The sequence below is a fragment of the Lagopus muta genome, chromosome 12, assembly GCF_023343835.1.
Source record: "Lagopus muta isolate bLagMut1 chromosome 12, bLagMut1 primary, whole genome shotgun sequence".
NCBI lineage: Eukaryota > Metazoa > Chordata > Aves > Galliformes > Phasianidae > Lagopus > Lagopus muta.
Genome location: NC_064444.1, coordinates 16575389 through 16598438, shown reverse-complemented (window position 1 = coordinate 16598438; position 23050 = coordinate 16575389). Strand labels below are relative to the sequence as shown.

Genomic DNA, 23050 nt, shown 5'->3' with positions numbered 1-23050 from the left:
AATAACATCTAAAGACAGTAGATTCATTTGAGTAATGAACTAAGAAACAAGTGTGAGAAAGTGAGACACCTCAGTTTTCTTACCCAGCTGACATTGCATCTGAGGGGCGAGACAGCATTTACAACATAGCAAGTTCTGTTAGATCAACTTTATTATGTTATCAAAGTACGACAGTAAAATATTCAAATTCTATTGACCGCATCCATACACAAAAAGGGCATAGAAAATGCTAGGTCTCAGAATATACGTTTCATACAAAATACTGTTAAACGTAGAGCAGCAAAGTCTTTGCCAAACATTCCCTGAATTTAAGAGGGCCTTGAACACACTGTGTTCCAAGAACTACCTTAATACCAAACATTCCTTCCTTTGGTCTGCTAGTCCTTTGCAATTATTGCTAGTTATTGAAGCCTTTTGTTTTTAAACAGAATCACACAGTGACTCTGAGCCTCCTCAGAAGTATTAGGATAAAAGCCCCTTCAGCGTTTTCTGTACGTTTAGTCAAAGTGAAACACGTTTGGTCCTCAAGACTAATTTTGGTTTCTAAAAACATTCTAGAAGAATAAAACCAAGTGAACGTTACGGAAAGAAAGAGATGATCCACATGTGTTAGGTACAAAAACATGTCAGTAAATTCAAAGATGTCAACTGTGCATCATGGCAAAGCAGCCAAGTTACTCCTTGTGAGTAACTGGTGCATGTCCCTCTTTCCTTAAAGATATAATGCATCAGAACAATAACTCCCCACAAGAGTCTCTAATGCTTGAGCACACGTGGCTCTGGCAGGCCTGTAAAGTAATGCTAAATACTCTTGCCTTTTAGAGGAATGCCTCAGTTACCTGGTAAGCACTTCTCAAGGGGCTGAGTAAAGTGGTTCAGTTTCAGCAACTTGAATAATGTAACTTACTTGCTGCATTCCCTTTACAAGGGGAGCTCCATCCTAATATGCAAGAAATTGAAAATGAAGAGGCTGAAGATGGTCTAGTAGAAAAAAAATCTCAAATTGTGGATGTAAAACAAAACTGTAGTCTGTGGAATTATCAGGTCAGACTCTCACCAGAAGCACTGGTTTGCACTAACACACGCACATTCTCAGACAACATAGTTTTATAGTAACAAACAATAAGAGACAAAACCAAGACCTGAAAAAACTTTTTTTTGTACCAGGATAACAGACAGGTTTAAGTAAACAGACTATCACACTTACCTCCTCATGGACAGGTAAGGATAAATATAGATTAATTGTTCACAAGCTTTCAAGTAAAAAGATGTAGTTATCTGCTCAGCATGAGGTTCCCAAAATTAGAAAAGAATGTTTCTTTCTGTGCCCCCCCAAAAATACTGAAGTTTTAAAAAGACTCTTTTGGAATGACCTGTTTTGGATCTTAAACTAAACTCATTGTCTGAGACTGAGAATGTGACTGACTGAAGTGGTAAGACTCTAAATGAAGCTTAGATACATTCTCCAGATCAGGTTAATAACAGTTTGCTTATGCTCTTCTCATCTTTCAGCCCTTTATGTCCATGATGGTGGCACCAATTAAGCTTTCAGCTCTATTCATTTGAGTGCTTATTGACAGGCATTCTCTTTCAGCAAGAAAGATTATTGAAAGGCTGTTGTCAGTAATTTCTTTCTGTTGCAAGCCAGTAGTGTAGCAATTTATTAAAAAATAGAGTCAGACCACAGGAAGAGCTTTGTCTTTGAGCAGTCTTGGAACACACAGCTAACAGCCCTGCACATCATAGAACACTTGACTAAAAGACTTGTGTGCTTTCCCTGCAACCCTCTTCATTTCAGCAGTAACCAGTTACAAGTGGCTTGGGACAGCACAGTTATTCTCTAGGAAAGTGTAGACAATATAGGTGCTGAACTGGGCAGCTGATGAGATGACAAAATTCCTTTTTAAACATCAGGAAAATGCAGCATCATTTACAAGACACAGGGAGAAAGCAAAGCTAAATAAGCAATTACAAACCTAGGAAGACACTTTGCTTATCTAGGACTCCAGCTCAAATTTTTTTTTTTAGATTTACAAATGATTTCTGAATTACAATTTAAAGCTTTAAGGCTACCTCCTGTGCCAAAGTATTTGCATTTTACAAGAGAAGTTCAGACCTGTCATTTAAAAGTACCTTCATCTTACATGTGATGGCAGCAAGGATTTTACCAAAATAGTTATAGTTTTACCTTTCAGAGAACTTCAGTTCCTTAAGTAATGAATTCTCAGTATTTCTGATGAGTTTCTGAAATTAAGCCATTTTTCCTGGAGGATCTAGCATTTTGAAAGCACTGGAAATTCTCTTTTGAAAAAGTGCAATCTAACTGTGTGACTAGTTTTGATCCAACAAAAGAGAATCTTTCAGTGAAGCTATTTCTCCCACAGTTGTACATGCCATGGCCCTTAGGCTATTATTTCTGTGGAGTCCAAAGCTGAAAGAGGTTTTTCTAAACATTGAAAACAGTACTGTAAGAATGTAACACGTTATGTGTTTGATTATCTACACATTTAAGGAACAATACATCTCAACTTCCTGAAAATGCAATCCCTACTTGGCCAGTAATTGAATTAGAGGTTAATTATTTGACTGAGAATGAGGTTTGTATTTCATACTGAATTACACTGGTTTCCACTCCCTGCCCCAGTTCAGGAAGGTCACTTTCATTTTTCATGAATACTCACCGTCCGTTTCTACTGATGGTCATTTTCACTCAGAATTGCAATCCTGCACTGTATGCATCATTTGCCAGTATTCAATTCTGTTAGCTTTAATTTACGTGCTACTCCACACAGCAAAGCATTAACCACAGTTCAGCTTCTTTCCCTCATGGAAAATAAAACACTGTGAAAATCCCTTAGGCTACAGATTTTAAGTCATCAGGCTTTCAAGGTCAACAAACAAGCCTTTTTTTTCTTTTTTTAAGCTATAAGGTACCTAAAATAAGCTTAAAATAATTCAGACATCATTGTTCCCCCCCTAAAAACCATAACAAAAGCAAGAGTGGATATGACAAAAAGATAGTACAGTACCAGACAGACCTCACACCCATTTTACCTAGTAGATACAAACATTTACAAACTAAGTTAATGGGCTGTGGGATCAGAATACACAAGACCCTTTGGGAAGAATTTGTATGGACTTCCCAAATTGTTAATATCCTTCCCTTGTTTTATGGGAGTGAGATTGTAATGCTTCTACCCTCCCACTCCAAACCCTTCAAAGATCACAAAGAAAATTATAAAGTATGTGCACAGGGCTGCGCAGTCTCCAAATGAAAGCTCGTATGAATACTGGACAACACTGGAGGCAACAAAACGCATATTTGACCAGGCTTTCAGAATATGAAAATACTATGAAACTTCATGAACACAAATCAGAGACAAACAACTGTTTAGGACACCAACCAAATCCTTGAACATAGTTTAAAAAAACAAAATAAATAATTCAAATATCTAAGTATCAACAGATCAAAAGGCATTCTCCCATATTTAAGGGAAGGCATCACAGGTGAGGAAAACAACTGTCAACAACATCACAAATTAAAAAGCAGCTTTTTCACGTATGAAATAGTAGTATCATTGGATAGCATTTGAATGTGTTCGTTTCCTGAAAGCTCAAATACCACCACTTCCTGTTTCTGCATGTCCACCCATTTTTGACATTGCAAGGCACTCTGTAAGTTCACTGTACCATCCCCATCACTGTAAATAATCTTGGGCTCTTTGTCAGGAAAGCTTTCGTAATGGAAGGAATCAGGTGTTTCCACACCAGTACCATAAAGACAGTGTATGCGTACGCCAGGTGGTATCATCTGGTAGACCAAGGGTTCAGTGTCCTGTCTCATGAGCCAGCCATCTTCAAAGTCAATGTCCCTGTAGAATTTTCTGTAGTCTCGTAGGGTGTAGTTAGCTGTAGGTGTGCTTACAAAGACCTTATCTGGAGGCCACGTGTAGTTGTAGGGGAGCAACCAATTTGTAGAAACAGCTGATCTCTGCTGGTCTCGAATTTTGAGTGAACTGATGACTGGTATTCTATTGTTGTCACCTTAAAAAAAGGAAGAATGTTATTACACACAAAACAATGCATGGATCTTGTGACCAGCAGCAATTAGTACCACTCAGCGACAACATGAGTAATCACTTTTTGCTTACAGTGAAAGTTTGAGGAGTTCCTCATTTATGACCACCTTGGTGATCATCTTCTGCAGAGTAATTTCTGGTAACTTACAATTTTATATAAAACTTAGTGGATGAACGCCTGACAGACAAACTAAGAGTACTGCTTCTATTCTGATAGACCCATGTAGAAAGGACAAAATACTTCCTTTACTGGCCAAGTGAGAATTCAGCATTTCTTAGGAATTCCAGCATGTGAAAGTTTTATTTTAAATGTTATTCCAGAAGTATGTTTTGTAACTATTCCGTACCTAGACCATGGTTTCACTGAAAGAAAAGATTACTATTTTAGACATGTAATAACTCTTGAAGAGATCTTGTAGGCTGAACATTTTTAGGTTTGCACATTCAAAACAAGCAGAGTAGTATTTCATTCAGAATAGCTATTAACCATACAGTAACTTTTTCTACAAGTTGGTGCAGAGCATTTTCACATGCATGCCCTCTGTAAAGAGATCTACCAGGACATGTCTACAGTTGAAGGAAAACAGGAGATTCTTGTAGTATAAAGCAGAGACAATTCTTGCTTTAAATACTATTGAGTAAGAATTCTAAGTTCCACAACTAATTCAGTCTCCTATCATGAGTCAGTGAGTTGATACTTCTTAGCATCTGGGAGAGACCATGGGATACCACCAATACCAGCATCTTCCATTCCAGTCAGCATTTCAAGACTGCTGAAACACTTGTATTTCTCAGAATATAGGTTTTCTGTAATATTGTAGCACTACTGTTTTCAAGCATCTCTTGTAATCTGAACTTTGTCTTCACTTGGAAAACAACAGTTCTTCAAAGCCCAGTTAGTAACTACTTTATTTGAGAAAAGTTTTCACCTGGTCAAGCTTTAAGACTTTTTAAATCTAAGTCTAGAGAGCTAAACTTTATGAACAACACATGTCTATATTACCATTTACCTCAAACAAAGTTGAACAATTTTAGACAGTTTAGACTTAAGACATAACTGTTTGACCAAAAAAATTAAGAACAAAATATCCTGTAGATATGAAGGCTGTACATTTTCCTTGGCAGTTAGTGAATAAGTTATAGTTTTTACCCAAGTTCCTTCATATTTTAACTATTCCTCTTGTCTTTCCCCATAAAAAACAAAGCCATTTATACATGGCACATACAGTGATTATGGAATTACTTAAGACTGACAGTCATTCATGGTGACTGGCTGATCAGACTTATTCTCCATAATCACAATTGCTGGCACTCTTCAATTCATTTACCAGCTGAAATTGAATCAGGTTATTTCATTATTAGGTCCAGGGGGCTGCAACAGGTAGCAATTCAAATCAACTATATTAGAAAAACTTAAAGAGTCTCAAAACCAAAACCACTGTTCCTGAAATAGCACTAAAGTATGTATGTTTCAACTCCACAAGGTGGCACTATTGGTTCAGCAAGAGGACCTGAAGTACAGTTTAGTCTTCACTGCCATTTTTAGAAGGACTGCATGGAGACATTACAATCATAATCCTGTCAAATGGACAAAGATGAAATTCAAGAGCACAGCAAAAAGGGCAAACATCCTAAGTTTGTTTCACATTGCTGTGCTGTTTAAGTACCTAACTGTGCACACTCAAATTTAGCAAACACTATTTGCATGTTTTCCTCAAAAAAAAAAAAAAAAAAAAGGTAGGGAATCTGCAGCAAGTTCATTTAATTCCTGTGGAACAATAAGTACAAAGTCTGACTCTTTTCCAGCCTTTTCTTCCAGAACAGCTCATCAATGCTTAAGTCCTGTACTTTTCTCCTGAAGTGCAGAAGTACTGAGGTCGGTATCACACTTCAGTCAGCAGGCACTGACATTGTAGTGTATGAAATACTAGGTCTAAAGAAAAAACACTGTTAGCATCCCAAGCTGGCAGCCAGAGAAAAGAATCATTGAACTCTGCATATGTGTCTGCCAGGGAGCGGAAAGAACAACTTTACTATTAGCAATAGAATTGTTATAAGCTCTGATCCTGTGGAGCACTTGAGTACGTAGCAATAAGCAAAACAAGATCCAGAGAAAGTAATTCCACCTCCTTACCGCTTTAACAAAAACTGCAGCTTTAACAAGCTCCTGGTCATTTATATACTATAAGCAGGAATAGGAGCAGGGAGAACATATTCCTGCTTGAAGCCTTGCCTTTCTAGCAATGCAGTAGTTTTTGCTCAAGTAACAACCCCTCTACATACTAGCACTCTTATAATTTCACAAGCTATAACTAGACTATCATCATCCGAACATGAACACCTATGGTGATTTTTTACCTATGGATATTTAAGAGACGTAACTAGCCTAAAAATGCACATTCTGATACAATATTCTGCCCACTTCAGTTTCCTATATCATTCTTAACTTTCTGCTCCAGAATCTGGAGTAATACCACAGACATGCAGATAGAGATTACATTTTACCCTAAACCTAACTATTCACTGTATATTTGCATAGCTAGCCATCTTGGATGAAACTCATAATGGATAAAATATGAGGCACAAAAATTAAATCCAGAAGAAATCAGACTGGAATTGTGTAGTCTTTTGGAGTTTTATGAAGGCAATTTTAATACTGCTTACTTCCTGCCATTTCCCACAGGCTTCATCTGACAAGTCTGTATGCTACAGAAAAGGTAAACCAATTTTTGACAGTGCCACTGCAGTTGAATTAATAATGTATAACTCTGTACAAATGCCCAGTTTAAGTTTTTGGATTTTGCATTAACTGAGTTGTGCACTCCTATTCAGAATCAAATTCCTTTGCTAAGCAAAGCATTCTTTTGATCTGTCCATGCATGGCTGGCAACTGCCACGTGCTCTGCATTTTGATCAAGTCCAGTTGCTGATTTCAGCTTTGTTTGGGAAGGAAGACTGATAAACAAAGCTAATAAATCAAAAGCAAATCAGAAATCAGACAACACAATTAAAATGCCAAAGCACAAAACATAGTGTTTTGCCATGAAATAATTATGGTATTACATGATCCACATTATGTGGTAAGCAAGTTTCTGTTATTAGAGTTGCTTGGCAGAACATACTTTTCCCTATTAAAGTCAAAGGCATACCCAGCATTCTAAATGTAAGATCTCAGATTCATTTCCTTTTTCTGCAAACCTTGAACTTCAGCAGGCATCTGTGCTGTGGGCAGCACACCACTTCATCATTGCATCCACAAGTTTCCCTTTATGTTCAGCAGCTGTGTGATATTTAATCAAAGGGAACTATTGAATGATCTGCTGTTTGTGTCCGCTCAGCAAAACTGAACGGAGAACAATCATGCTGAAGGCAGAAGTGACAAAAACAGAAGGCACCAGGCCAAACAGCAGCTTGTCTCATCTGCTGTAAAGAAGTTAGGAGAATCAAGAGGAAGCACACAGCTCATCATTAGAGGATGTTAAGGCTTTGTCAATTCCATTCTTGTCCAAGACAGACAGTCAGGTTAAAGGGCTTGAAACCATAAGGTGCGATCACCTAAAGACTGCTGTTTTTAATTTCATATTATCTTCAACTTTCATCCTCCATTTTTAGTATCATCCATGTTTAGTATCTTGCACTATTAAGAAAATACATTGCAAACCCTCACATTACATACCTGAAGCCAGCACACGGAGAGTTTTGGCCACTCCTCCCCATGGAGCACCTAATGACACGTAGTCTTTTATGTATTTGTCTTTCCATTCCTGAGTCTGATGATTGAGGAAGTACAGGGTATACATATTACCCATGCTGTGGGCAATTAAGACAACAGGACTTCCATACTGCTCGTACATCAACTCTATCATCTTGCGAAGGGCCACAAAATAATCTCCATTTTCATCTAAATAAAATACACATTACATGGTTATAATCACTAAAGGTCAATGTTGTCCTTTAACACAATTCTTTACAAGGTTATATTCTGAAGATTCAGAAAAACCCAATGCTTCTTTACATCATTAGTTTACAAAAGGGTGAGTCTTTAAAACCTCTTTTGTTTCCCACGTCTCTGAAACAAATATATTTGAAAAAGATCTCCAATTTCTCCCACCTTTAAAAATAAATTTAAGCCCAAATTTTTCTCAGAAATATTCCATGCTAATGGAATAATGCTAATATTCTCCCACAAAAATCCATCCATATTCTCTAGAATCTACATTTTTTTCACCCCAAAGAAGATAGGAAGTTGACAAGTCCAGAAAGACTTCGAGTTGATGGAAAACAGAAATAAAACTTGTTAGATATAATAAGGGGTACATAAACCAGTTACCAGCTTATGTTAGACAATTTCTATCGGCAAGGTTAAGTGAGAGTTCCAGCAGATTCCTGCTGGCACAATATGCTTTATCTCTATTACACATAATTAAATGAGCTATAAAAGTAAAGAATAAAGAAAAAAAAAATAAAAAATCAATAAAATGCATTTCTGTAGCCCTGTAATAAGATACCAATTCAGTGTAACAACTGCAATATAACTTTGAAGTAGTCACATCAATAGCAAAAGTCAGCATTATTGATTTTCTTCAAGCAGTGTTCCTGGATGCCAAGACCACATGCTTCATTTCTGTGGGCCAAGGCAAACTTGATACTAGAATATTATCATTAATAGTAGATACATTATTTCTTCAGTACAAGCTCACAAACTGTATGAAGAGTCTACAAATCACTTGTGCTCCTATGGAATATAATGAGATGAAGAATACAGAGGTCTAATACTTGAATAAAGATAGATTTAGAAAAACGTAGAAAGCCTTCTTCATTTTTGAGGACAAAATGATTTATTCCCCAGGATGTAATCACAGCAACTGTTGGATTTGGTGTGACATTAGAACCAGGAAAACTATGGTCTTACTGAAGTTCTATCTGCAGAACTGGTACATGCTGTGGTCAGAGATTGTGCCTCTGATGCACAGTGAGGTATGTTGAGGGTGTTCTTAGGGAATTTTATAGGTTTCACTGGTTTGGGTTTTTTAGGCAAATCTTAAGTAGCAAATTGTTTAAAGCAAAAAAAAATATCATAGCAGAGCTTTTATGTGGATTTAGGATATCCAGTCCTCAAGGGATAATTAAAAATTGATGTTTTAATAAAACTGTATGGCTGGAATGGGGGAAGAGACCCAAAACTATCTGCTTACTGGAAGTGTCAAGAAAGTTTTGTTCAAATAAGACATTATTTACTTGGTGCCTTTCTCCAGTCATAAGGTGCTCCTCTTACATCTTCATCACGCTTGTAGCCCCAGTCTACTAAACTCTGCACCAGCATGTAGAAGTAACTGCCTGGAGAAATCAGATAAAAGAAACATAACAGCAAAATATTAGTGCTATGAAAGGAGGCCTGGATGCATTACATCTGATTCCATATATACAGATACTGAAGTCCTAATGTTATGAATCTGACAATCAAGGATCCTGCATATTAAGCAAAATGAATTATGCTGACTGTCTGCCAAAATTATTAAAGCTTCTTAACTGCTGTCCTATTAATCCACAACAAAACTTGTCAAACACAGCATTACTGGAAAAAAAAAGTTACCCCTTCTACGTCAGACCATTGGACTGTTTAAAGTAACTACCATAGAGTCATAGCTTATATTGATTGCAGATGAATTTCAGTTATGGTACATAATATATTTGTAAAGATTATCCCTGGTTTTGCCAACATTCAAATGAATTAAGCAACAAAAACTGAAGGTTTACCAAAGGGCAAAATTCTGGAACCACTAGAAATCCTTTTTCTAGCCATCAGTTCAGACAGACTGAAACGAGAGGCTTTTGTAGCAAAGGGAAACACTTGCAGACTGGCTGCAAGAATCTGTTAAGATGTTGTATGTTACATGTTTTGAAACAGGATGCAAGTATTACCACAATTAAATTGCATCTAGTAACAGCATAAGAAGTGAAGCATCAAAACATCTTGTTTATTATCACAGCCATTTCAACATTTTGAACAATGCCTCATTGGTTAGTCTTGATTGCTTATATAGTCCCTGACACAAACAGAAGCAAGTTTTAAATATGACTCTGTTCTTACAAGGATTATCAAGTGCAGGTCACAAAACACAGTAGTGCCCTTTTAAAGGCTGCCTCTAAGGAAAAGAAATATATGCAGTGCAAGAGGGCCCATTCTACAGTGAAGCTTAGCACCTAGCTGGCTATAAAATTACATCAGCCACAGCTAACAGTTCCTGGCAAGGTTACCAGCATTTTCTGAAAGATGACTTCTGCAAAAGCAACGCTAAAAAGCCTACAAACAAAATAACGCAGAAATATTTTTCAGCACAAATTTAACTATGTAAATATTCTGACACCAACGAGAGATGAGCGGTTGGAACTGGATTTTCCTTAAGGTCCTTTCCAAGCCAAGCCACTCTAGGCTCCCATTTCCACCCAAATCCTTCAACTCATACTTGACACCAAATAACACTGCTCAAGACTAAGCAGAAAGTGTTAGTATTTGGTATTTTGCTTGTCAAGCTTAAGTCACAGGATTTTTTACTCCATCTCATTTTCTAGAGCATCTTCAAGATGCCCTTCAAGTTTCATCCAAAGGCCTTCAATCCCACACAAGAATGAGCAGTTTTCCTGTCTCAGTTCATCAGACTAAGAGACAAAATGACATACAATAGAAAAAGCAAATGAAAAGCGAAGTGAGCCACGTGCTGCTCTTCTACAAAAAAACTATTGCTACTTACAAACAAAACTATGCAACAAGCTACAGAAATGTGATTTCAAATTAAAGGACATACCATAAAATCCTACAAGTGACAAAGATTTCAGACACAGCTTCTACATACCAACGCTCCTTTTACTTGGATCAAGGAATTCCAAGGAAAATGTCTGCCCAAAACCTGGAACTCTGATATCCACTCCATCTGGTGGTTCTGTTACTTTGCTTGTTCTATTATATACCAGCCTAGAGGAGAGGAGACAAACCATGAAACATCATATAACCATATGACAGCTTTTAGCTGTGTTGGGCCTTACATCCTGAGTGCAGAAACAAAAACTTCAAGTGCAATTACCAATAAGTAAAAGAAAACAGTGTACTCTAATGGCTAAGCAGTTACACAAACAGCCATTTTAATTTTAAGTTTTTATGCCTTGCATGCTGAAGACTTATCTTCCTTGTAGAACAGGGCATATAGCATTACAACCGGACTTCAGTTTTGGAACAGTACAAGCTACTTAGTGTAGTTCTACACCATTTCACTGTGCATCAAGCCACAGATTGGAGAAAGTTGTTTAGAATGTAAAAATGGAGGTGAGGCTGTAGAAAACATACCTCCAAAAAGTCAGGTAGTAGACAAAGTCCCCTACTTAAAAATAATTCATTTATGTTTAAATGCACACTTCTGTTTAAATAGACCCCATGAAGTACTAAGGAAGCTCTTGAAATTTCTTGACTAGTAACAACTAGTGTCTCAGGAAGCAGAGGTATGGAGTGTGCTGTATTTTAAAAATCCTCTTCATATAGGAAGAACATGGAGGGTCTGGAGCATTTTGCTTGGTTGTTTTAATGCTTCATCAATGCAACTGCAGTTCCTGAGCACTTTTACCCCCACATGAAGGTCTGACAACCTGAATTGATGCTCAAATCATCACTCACACACACACACACACACACACACAGAGTAAAGCAGAGGTATTATTACACACCCTTCCTCCCCACAAACTGCAGGCTGTGAGAAATGGAATTTAAAACTTAAGATCTATTTTACAGCAGCCCACAAATTTGAAGATCTTTAATTACCATTCTTCCATCTTCCTCCTCCCTGCCCTTGGTTATTTTATTTGATCAATCTGTTCATTCTTTCAACAGAAAGCACTAAGCTGCTATGAAATAGCAACATAGAATCAGTTTCCTATATGCATAGTCATGTGATGAAAGCTAGTTATGAAAGCTACAAGATGTTACCTTTAACAGAAGGAACATGGATAATCTAAAATATTTTCAGCCAAAAAAAGCAAATGACATCCCTCTGGCATTCTATTTATATTACAAAATATATTTGGGTCCATATGTTTATGTTTCTCAGAAAGCTACAGGCAGAGATTTGCACAAGACATAGCATGACTCAGAAGAGGCTAGGACCAAAAATTACTTTGAAGCCACACAAAGTTGAAATTGGAAAATGAGTAGCATGAGATTTTTAGAGGTTTCTAGTGGTAGAACTACCTTCCCCCTGTTCCAGAAAAACAATTGCTTATTGCAGAAATATTACTTGCACACGTGTCAAAACACACAGACTAAGGGGGAAAAGCAGCCTCTAGATCAATTTATGCTATATGTCTTTATAAAAGAAATGCATCCTTTCATGTCATAGTTAACACTGCAGTGCCTGCAACCTGGGACCTCCAGCAAGTACTCATGTTTATCAGTTCTAGCCGCAGGCAGAGACATGCTTTGACTCCTGAATTTCCAACTTTGTTGAAACTCATTCACATTGCTGCATTGTTGAATGTGTTCGTGCACTACTCTTGAAAGTATTTCTGTTTTTCACATTCTGCTTTCCTTGAATGCTCAATATGGTTGTCCATAAACCAGAAAAGAGTTGCAGGGGATTTTACCTAACCAGGAGGAGCAGAAGTGTTTTTGAGGGGGCGCTGCTACGCTGTCTTTCCATACTACAGAAGGTTATAGCAATTTAATTTCATTATTGAAAGAGTCTTTTAATTGATAGTTGCTATACTGTGATTTTCATTATCACCCCAAAAAAGAGAAAGGGATTTAGGACTTCAGTCTCATGTCAGTGCCTTTTGTGTGCTATGAGTTTGTCAAATCCATAACCACATTATCAAAAACAGTGGGAGTCTGTAAGGATATGTTAAAATTAAACTGCCACCAAGCTCAATACATTCAAACAAAAGAACAACATGCTGGTGCTGTGTTTTTCCAATTGCACAGGCTAAACATTTCTTGTCTTAAATATGTTTACGATTTTTTACAATAAAATAGTCCAGAAGCTTTTAATTAGACAATTTGTATAACAAAATAATTAAGGAAAGACTTCTGAACTGCACTTAAAGGATTCCACACCTCAGCTGCCTATTGAAATTGCTCTCTAATGACAGTCTGGGGAAGTACAAGTTCTCATTCCTCCAGTCTCTCCTCCGAGCTACCCATTGCACCTCCTTCCCACTTACCTCATCAAAACTTAAGTAACTCATCAAAGCAACAGAAAAAGTTCTGCTTTAGATAAGCCTATGGAAGTCTGCTAAGTGCCCAAACCAACATACAGTAACTGGTAGCAGAGGGAGGTGGAGGAAATGAAGAATCTGATTTTCAGCACTGATGGCAAGTACCACAGTTGCAAAAGCCACATCCTTCAGTTCAGCCTGCTAGTCTACCCAGCAGAACTCCCTAGTCATTTCTCACTGGTCTTGAACATGAAATTTCAAGGTGGAAGCTGTGTACCATCTATGTCAGTCTAAGGGAAGGAGAAAACTGCAGAGAGCAACAGATGCAGTCTTACCTGATATTGTCAATCCAACAGTCAATGATGACAGGTAGGAGCAATTCTAAGTTGAGCCACAGTGTAAAGTAACTGTCAGTCTTCTTAGAGCAGAGATAGTGCACTACTGATGGCTTATCTAATTTTGCTTCCAACTGATTACCTAAGTCCCCTGGAACTGAAAAACATGAAAAGACACTAAAATGTAAGAGTATAACAAATTGCATCACTGCGGTCCTCATATGCAACATTGCAGTGCTCAGAGATAGTTTGGTAACTGGATAAAAATATTACCTAAGAACATATTGCATTTTTATTTTTCACTGAAAAGATTTCAGTTTATAGAAGCATGACCTGCAGAACCCCTGTGTAAAATAACCCTGGATCAATAGTTCCCAGCTTCAAAGAACAAATAGTATAAGATCAGGTCAGGTTAAGGCACAGATATGAAAAACATCTCAGCTCTTATCAGAATCATCTGTGTTTTAAAACAAAGTATTTCTGAAATATTTTTTTCTGGGTACTACAACTGATTGTTGTTCTGTACTTCAAGAGATGCCTACAAACTATTAATCTGACAAAAGTGTGAAAGCAAAGTAGATACAAAAAGTTACATGAAGTTATCACCTCTTATTACACTTGGATTACAAAAAATTTTGTTGGCTACTAATATGGCATACTAATCCAAATACAACATTTATCACTTACATTCAAGTTTGGATGCAACAGTTTGTATCGTATATTTTTAATACATTATTGATGTAATGGAAGAGTACTTGGAAGGAAAGGTCTTCTATTTGCACCTTCTCTCAAGTGTACTGTTTTTAATTTAGCATACGATAAATGCCAGGGTTCCTTTAAGTTTTATTGTCTCTTATTTTAAACAGAAAATACAGACATGAAATTCTTATTTCCGAATTCAAACTAAACTTCTGAGAAGTTTTAGGAGCGTTTCTTATCTCCAGAGGAGCTTCCTGCATTTCATTGTTAAATCATTTTCAACTCTCAAGAACCAGGAGAGTGAAGAGCTTCAGTAACTGAAAGCTTTCTGTGCGGTAGGAAGAATTAGAAGATGGGCACTTTAGTGTTCCCACCCCCCAGCTCTCTTCCCCTACCTTTCAAGATGCTCCTCCCTCCGCCCAATTCTTTTTCTTTGCATGTGCACAACTGCATGCTGTTGAAGTTTGTAGATGCAGGCCCACCCATACAGTTGCTTTTTTCCCCCCTCGCTTTTTTAAGTTGAATCAAAGCAATTTAAGTTTTCTATACCCCTTAAAGCAAGAGCTTTAAGGATGATGCTGCCTTTCAGCGGAACAGCTAATTTAGCTGAAAAGCCAGATATGGTTTCAGAAAAGTATTTACTGCAGAACTGAAAAAGAACAGAACTTGGGGCTAAACAGAGTGACAGTCAGACTCTTCCCACTTCAGCTCCCGTCACAGAAAATATAGCTCCAGAGTTCCTCACTGCCTACCCCACCTTCTCATTAGGTTTTTAGTGTTTTTATTTCTGTAGTCTTAAGTGAAATGTTAAAAGCTCCAGTAGCTGACCACAGTTTATTTTAGGTCATATTTCAAGGACACTGATATACTGGAAAGCATAATAAGGAAGATTATAGCATTGCATCACACTCTAGAAGAAGTTTACTGAAGTTCAGTCTTGTAACCTCAGAAAAAGCTGTTTAGTTATTGGTTATAGAACTATAAGGCAACAGCTTGTTCCACAATCTTGTGCCTGTTCTGGCTGCTGTATCAGCACTCTCAATTACAGGAAGAACGGAATGTAATTCTATTTATATCAATCATTCATGGCTGACCAGCTTCAGCAGCAGACCTGCCAAGGACAAACAGGTTGATTTTGTGTTCAGTTCCAATGCAAAGTGAGGTGTACAGGTGATTGTTTGTTTTACCTTGGAACTCACTACATACTCCTTTCAGTAAAAATCAAATTCTTCCAGCAAAGACATTTCAAAAGCTTAAATAAGCACCTGCAATATTATTTAGAGTTTTAAGAGCATAAGTTTCCAAACAACACAAATAATTGTGACAAGAACATTGAAAGCAGGAAACTGCACAGAGTCTCCCTTGGACCTATAGGAGTGGTTTTAGATTAACTGCAAGTTTAATTTGGTTTGTGTATTTTCTCCTCAGGCTTCAAGGAAAGAGGCTGTATTCATGTATTCAATGCAAAAAAGAGAAACATCTTGTCCTAATTTTTAACTCAGGGAATGACAGCTGAGGTTGGTTAACAGAAGTGGTACTTCTATGTAATGCTAAACAAAAGCTAAGAAACAAGTTCCACCTGCACAAAGATATGATACTTCAGTTCAAGTGTCATGTAAAGGTATGATGTCTGTTTATAAAGCAGATATTAACACCAGTGTCTTTGTCATGTTCACGTGTTCATATTGACAGTGAAGCTACTAATCAGTGTAAACTCACAAGTAGTGAGTTATTTTCAAATCTATATGCTGCAAGCTAAAAAGGATTGGTGATGAAGCTATAGGGAACAAAGTACAAGTTTTGATTTTCCAAATTATGTAAAGAGCAAGCAAGATCTTCAGTCCTCACCCCATGCAACTTAAGGGTGTTAATGATTTACATTTTGGCTACAGAGCTACTTAATCACTTTTTGATAAGTAACAGGTTAGAAAAGATCTCACTGAAGATGAATTCTGTAGGACAAGGACTCACCTTTTTGAATTTTCTGTGATAGAATTTGCAAGCTGTAGAAAAGAACATTTCCCTCTGCTTTTAGTCCATACACACAAAACTCCAGTTTTTCTCCTCGTCCTCACATCTCCCAGTACCTCTGGTTTCTAGGTGGTCTTAGAAAAATATTACAGGAGTTTCTTACTTTTTAAAACCTGCAGACTGACTCCATACCTTTACAAAATAACTACCATATGAAATGCTGCAAAATACAGCATCACAAGTTAAAAAAAAAGAAAAAAAAAAAAAAAAAAAACAAGCATCCAAGGAAAGATCTCTCAGTACCCTTGCTTCCCTAAATTGCAACTTGCAATGCATGTGTTAACTAATGAACTGCTACACTTGGAAACAAAACAGTTTCCTATTGAGCATTTCCATCAGATTTGATGATCACTTTCTGCATATTCTATTTTTCAGAAAGATTAATCCCAACAGAACCCATCCTGATACACTGACAAACCCAGTTCACTTTAATGTTACAAAGTCTCATTTCTGTGTTGCTTTTTTCTTTGCCTCAACTGCACTAATAACACTACCAGATCTTCTGGAACGCATTTTTGTTTAAGCTTTATAGAAAACATATTTACAGATTTGAAAGCCTAGAAGAGGCTACAACTTCTCCAAATTCAGAAATTAAAACAATTAGCTTTAGGATACATTGATACCCCTACTGAAGAATTAATGACTGACTAACAGTTCCCATTAGGGAGCAATAAGGAAATGGCAATCTGGGAAGCAACTTCCCTGAATAGTCCTCTGCAAACTTAAAAAAACAAACTAAAAAGTACCAATATATTAATAACTGAAAAATAGCAAATCTATGTCTGTAGAGCAAATAATCCACTGTATATTTTTATTACATTTATCTGAAGTACAAATTCCTTTGGATAAAAAACAACTATCAAATATTTCTCACAGGTTAAAACTTCCCTCAAACAACTGTCAAGTTTTTAGTTCCAGACATTAGCCCTCCTCCAAACCAAACTACACTTCCTTAAAAATTGATTCAGAATACTGACTGCTGTTCTTCAGGTTGAATGCCTCAGTTGCTAATGGAGTCAGCAATACAGTGCTGTAGAAAAGGCTTGTGTTTAAAATTAGGAACAAGAAAGCAAACAAGATCTCACATGATACTTCTAGATACCTCAGATCACATGAGGCATAAACAGTTAAATCACTGCTGACATCCAGCCAGCTGACCACACAAACACACACTCCTCAATTAGCAGTCAGCAGGAATTCAGACAAACCTCTTTTGCATGTAAATCAATTATTAACACACTTCATTTAGGCATCTTTCTAGAAAACTTTAGCCAAGTACCTAACAAATTGTTTGCAGAAGGTATCAGAACATTGATATAGTAATTGTGTTGAGTCAGCTCTAAAAGGTAAAGAGTTCAGTGAATCCACTGCTGATCTTATAAGGACAGGTTATCAGCCCCCAAAATTGATAAGGCATAAGATAGGCCATCTACCATCACTGCATGCCGTGTGAGAAAACGAGGTGAGAACAGCCACAGAACACAGGAATTTCTTATTAGAAGACAAGTGGAATAAGTATATAACTGAACTGATAAGAAGAGTGCAAGATTAATTCTAGTAGTGTGTAAACATGAGGCAGGTCTCTCAAAGCACTCGTACAGAGATTGTTTTTGGTTTTTTTGAGATCGATACTGTCAATAGAGCAAGGTGTTGGATAGGTTATCTTGTTTCTTTCAGATTTCCCAGTATGAACACATTGTCCTGGAAGAATACAAAGTCAGAGAAAGCGTGAAAACGATTCAGTTTTTTTTTTTCAATTAAGTAGCCCTGCCTTCCCTAAAAAACCCGAGGGAAGGACTTTAAAACTATCAGCTTAGGTTTTAGTCAACCTTGTCCTGAATACAAAGCTTTTAGGCAAGACTCTGGAAGTAAGGTTTTGACTTTTATCGTGTTTATTCTCTATTCCACTACGATGTGAATAACCTTTGATGCTTTATTTAAATATCAGAGAAAGCGAGCAATTGCCCTAGAGTATTTTGCTTTCTACTTGTGTCATTTTAGTCCCCGTTCTTTCTACCTTTGTACGTACAAGCATGCTCAGCAGACATTAGCTCCTGCTACTAAGGCACCATTTGATGGTGCACAGACCAGCATTTCCCAAAGGAAACAGCTTCACTGCTGTCCACATGCCTCCACACGTGCCAGCTTCTTTTCCATTAAGGCAGTTCAAGTGCAAAACTGCTCACTTCTTCCTCAACAGATTAGTTTTCTAGTGCTGTAGCAGACAGATGACTCCACAAAATGACCAGTAACTTTGCACAAGGAAAGCAGGGAGAGCACTAATGAGCTATTAGCTTGGCTTAGCTATTTTACAGAAGCTCACTTCAGCTAGTTAGACAGCTCTACATAGAGCTGTGATCTGTTGGCAATTCAGAAACTAATGTGTCAGTAGCTACAGCCAATTGTTACAGGGTTATATTCAAGCAGCTTATCTGCTTTCAGATTAGAGAGGCTCAGAGGTGTTTGTTGTTGTTGTTGGTTTTTTTTTTTTTTTTTTTTTTTAAGTATACTGCCTAGAGAGCAAAACATTACCCATATAATAACAGTGCCCCATATTTACAAGCTGTGGCTGAACTTCCTTCTCCATTACTTGAGTAAGCGCAGGTTGCAGCTGCAAGTAGGGTCATTACAGGAAAATGTTGAGAACAAGTTACACTGGGTCTTATGACCATCACTGGTCTAAAATATTTATGAAACAATCATTATGTTAACAACATTCCTTTAAAAAGCATTCCTTTCTTCTTTTAGTCCATAAGACCAGATGGCTAACTTGCCACAGAGTACGGTAAGATCTCAACTCCTTTTTCTGCTTAAAGGAGTTCAAAACATCCAAGCAGACCAAGAGGGAATAGTCAGATCGTGAGACCACATTTACTACAAATCACACGTAAAGCTGAAGGCATATGAAGAACTGAGAGTCTAGATGCCAGCCTGATAAATTGAGAGGATCAACTCCACATACCCACCTCACAGTGACTCCAGAAACACCTCAGGCCTGCACTGCTCACATAATGCAGCCTGCAGGTACCTCAGCCTCCTCTGCATTTGGCACTTTAGTGCAATGTGTGTTTTTCACCTCTCTCCCAAACACCTCTGTTAAGCCAGCACTTAGAATGCCTCCCTAAAAAATGATTTCTCTTAAACCTTTCTACCATCCTCATCACAGTAATTCCTAAAAAGCTTATCTCAACATAACATGTCACAGACACAAGAAAGGTGAAGAAAAGGTCATGAAAAGCAAACTAGAAGCAAGATGGAAACATGACCGACAGTCACTCCTTCTCCTCCTTTATTTGCTTGACCTTCACTTGCCATGTCATGTCCAATTGAAGCTAAGCTCCCAGTGCAGGTGTTTTTTTTTGTTGTTTGTTTTTACAAAGACATTAATTTATACGCATCAAAAACTTCATGGGATTCTGCAACAGCAAATTATAGCAGGTCAATGCCTAAGAGTGCCTACACTCTCCGAACACACAGAGAAGCCTGAAAAATGATGCTGGTTGGAAACACTGAATCTTCACTTTCTGGACAGGCCAGGACCAGACAGCAAAGAAGAGCATATTTTAAGACACAGTAGTAGAAGACGCAAGTTAAATACTGTGTGATAAAAACTCAACTTTAAGAGCAAGAAAATCTGTTTTTTTTAATCCATTCACTGATGTATCTGTACTCAGCCACACAGCATTAACCAGAACTTCTCTTATGAATACATAGATCAGTCACTGCTTTTAAGACCACTCTTAAGTAACGTATAAGCTTACAATTCATCCATCAGTAGTAACTTCATGCTGCTATATTCAGTATTCCCTTATCCCAATTGCTTCTAAATCTTCTTTGATCCCTTCATAGCTAGAGCAGAATATCGGATCAGCAACAAAAACACTCTCACCTCTGTCAGGAAGAAGCTTGCCACCGAAGTAAGCACCAAGGCTTATTGCTAAACCCAGCATTACGCAGCAGAGAGATGGGATAAAAGATTGCTTCCAGCCTTCAGGGACAGCACTTAGAGAACTTCTGCTCACATTTCAACTCCAGCTTCCAAGGAAATCCTGATTTCTTCTTCTGAATCTGCATTCTCTCAACTAGCTCAGCCATCTACTATAGCTGTGAGCTCACACACAGCACGCTTGGCACACGCACAGTGCCTCTTGAAGAATTCTTGGTCAGCACTTAGTCTTCCCTGACAGAAGTTTGTAGCAGCACTAACAGTCAACAACAGAATCTAAACTACTGTATACAAACAGAGCTTAATGCTAACAGCATTCTTAATGTTCTATTTTCTTACCTTTTTTCCTCTCTTTATCATTGCTGTTATTCATGCAATGAGAACACAGAGCATACAGAACATGGCTACAGGACTGACCGTTCACATCAGTGAACCTGAGCAGTACGTGGGAATGCTTGGGGACTACAGCTTCAGCAGACAAGTTGTTCAAACAATTAAGATTTATTTATGAGCTTATCAATGGACGCAGAGAGCAGCTGACATTTAACTCCGTAGGACCTATCAGACAGACAGGTTCTGCGTATTTGCTGTGAGCTACCGCGCGTTCCCGGCAGCACAGGCCGGTAACACTCGTTGCCTGCGCAGCGCTCTGAGCCGAGCGCGTTGTTTCCAGCCGCTCGCAGTGAGCGCGGTAACACGCAGCCGCCGCTCCCCACGGACCCCCGAAGCGGCGCTCCGCGGGACCGGGGCGGCCGGCGCTTCCCGAGCCCGCCGTGCCCCGCGGCATAAACACGGGCACGGCTCCGCTCCGCGCCCGCCCCGCGCCGCCCCCCGCCCGGCTCTTACCCAGCACCACGGGCGGCCCCGCGGGCCGGCGGCGCGGCACGCACCCACCGCCGGAACAGAGCAGCAGCAGCAGCAGCAGCACGCCGAGGAGGGGGCCCCTTCCCGGGAGCGGGAGGAGCCTAGCGCCGGCCGGCGGCACCATCGCCCCCAGCGCATAACCACGCGTCCGCGTCCGCCTCCGCTCCCCTCCCGTCGCTCCGCCGGGGCCGCCGCCGGAGTGCGGCCCCGCCGCCCGGCCCGGCCTGAAAAGGGCTCGCCCCGCCCCGGCCGCGGCCGGTCCCGCCCCGCAGGCGTCACCAGCCGAGCGCGGAGCCGAGCGGGGATCGTCGAGCCGGGCTGCCGCTCCTCCTGCTCCGCTGGTAGCGAGGTGCGGCTCCGCGGCGGCCCCTCGGTTCCGGGCCGCGAGATGAGAGAGGTGCTGCGGGGCGGTGGGTTTGAGTCGCGCCGCTGCGTGCGCACTTGTGCGGTCGTGGTGGGTCCTGGAGGTGAAGTGAGGGGCGTTTCGTGTCAGACTTGTGCATAAACTTAGCACAGACGTGCGGTCTGCGTGTTTTGAGGAAAAGCAAATAAACCTTAGGATAGCTGCAGCTTTTCTCGTTGCAAAGTCACGGGATGAGTGCCAGTACAAAAGCAATGCAGTGCTTCAGGCGACACCTGGCTAATGCAGCGGCTAATTGGTTCATGGTATCGTTGAGGCCAGAAATTTGGCAACACTCAAAAAAAATCATTAGACCTTCACACGTATAACAAGAACAGGTGGACTTGTAATTACAGGGTTTTAAAGCCAGAAGGATGTAAGCCTTTGTGGTTGGTCCGCAGCAGTTAGTGGAAGCTGCCCATTCAGAGTGAGGTGCGTGTTGGCTACTGGTGGAGAGGAGCAAGGGTACCCATACAAGCAGAAACTGAGCAGAGGAAAGAAAAAATGGTGCCCAGAGTCACTGTGATCTCAACTCATAGCCAGCTGTGAATGAACAAGATGAAACTTCCTTGCTTCACTCATACATGCACTCCACGTTCTGAGCCAGGTGTTCTTGCTTCGCGTTCAGGGAAAAGCTGCTGGGGTCTTTTTGCAAAAAGGGCTCTACAGTCTGTATTCCTGTGTGATGCTAAATTGCAGAAGTATGCCTTGAATGGTTTACGTACTGATGTGAACAGTATCTCAAACCAAGAAATCAGTGGGAGATACCAGAAATCTGTAGATGTGGAATGTAGAAATGCAATGTAGAAAATTACTTTTCATTGGCTTATGTAATTCAACCAGCTACATGCATTATAAGGTAGAAAAAATGAAGCTGTTCTTGCCTCATTGAACCAGCATTCAATGTTTGTAGCTGCTGCAAAAAGAGGCATCAAAAAGATGCACATGAAAAACAGGCACACAGCCAATTGACTGGAATGGAGAAAAATGGGGTGGGGTTGGGGATGGTGTGGCATTAACATGGAATGAGGACGACATCTTTCCTCCTGAAATAAGACAGGGGAAGAAAATGCAACGAATCACTCGAGGAAGCTAAGGCCAAGTCTAAATCTAGGATCGTGTTTTTCCTGGCATCTGCCACACCTGTTGTATTTGTGCTAAGGGAAGAGATGACAACATCCAATACAAGCAGAGGCCTTGGTCTGTCCAGAGACAGGTGCTTAGTCACCACACAAGTGGTGACTTGAAATGACCTCCTACTAAAACAAACTACAGGGTGTGTAAGTATTACAGACTGTAAAACTGGTTGCAACACTGATCCTGGTGTAGGAATTAAATGTTACAAAATGCAGTGCAAGACCTTATGGAAAGGCAGAGCAGTGTTTAAAGAAAGCTGATCTCAATCACTTGGTCCTTCTGTCCTTCTCCCATATTGTTATGTTCAGTCCAAACCACCAAAATGCACATGACTAAGTAGTCAGGCCGAGATCACTTGTGT

The 23050-nt window shown here is 39.3% G+C and overlaps 1 protein-coding gene across 1 annotated transcript; it reads right to left on the bottom strand.

Moving 5' to 3' along the window:
- Window positions 1–1327: 1327 nt before the first annotated feature.
- On the bottom strand, window positions 1328–21373 carry PLA2G15 (phospholipase A2 group XV). Its single transcript, XM_048958450.1, has 6 exons — window positions 21135–21373; window positions 13613–13769; window positions 10934–11052; window positions 9318–9416; window positions 7756–7980; window positions 1328–4044 (listed from the first exon to the last, which is right to left on the bottom strand). Exons 1-6 carry the CDS (start codon window positions 21274–21276, stop codon window positions 3533–3535), a joined length of 1254 nt encoding a protein of 417 aa, XP_048814407.1. The 5' UTR covers window positions 21277–21373; the 3' UTR covers window positions 1328–3532.
- Window positions 21374–23050: the final 1677 nt, after the last annotated feature.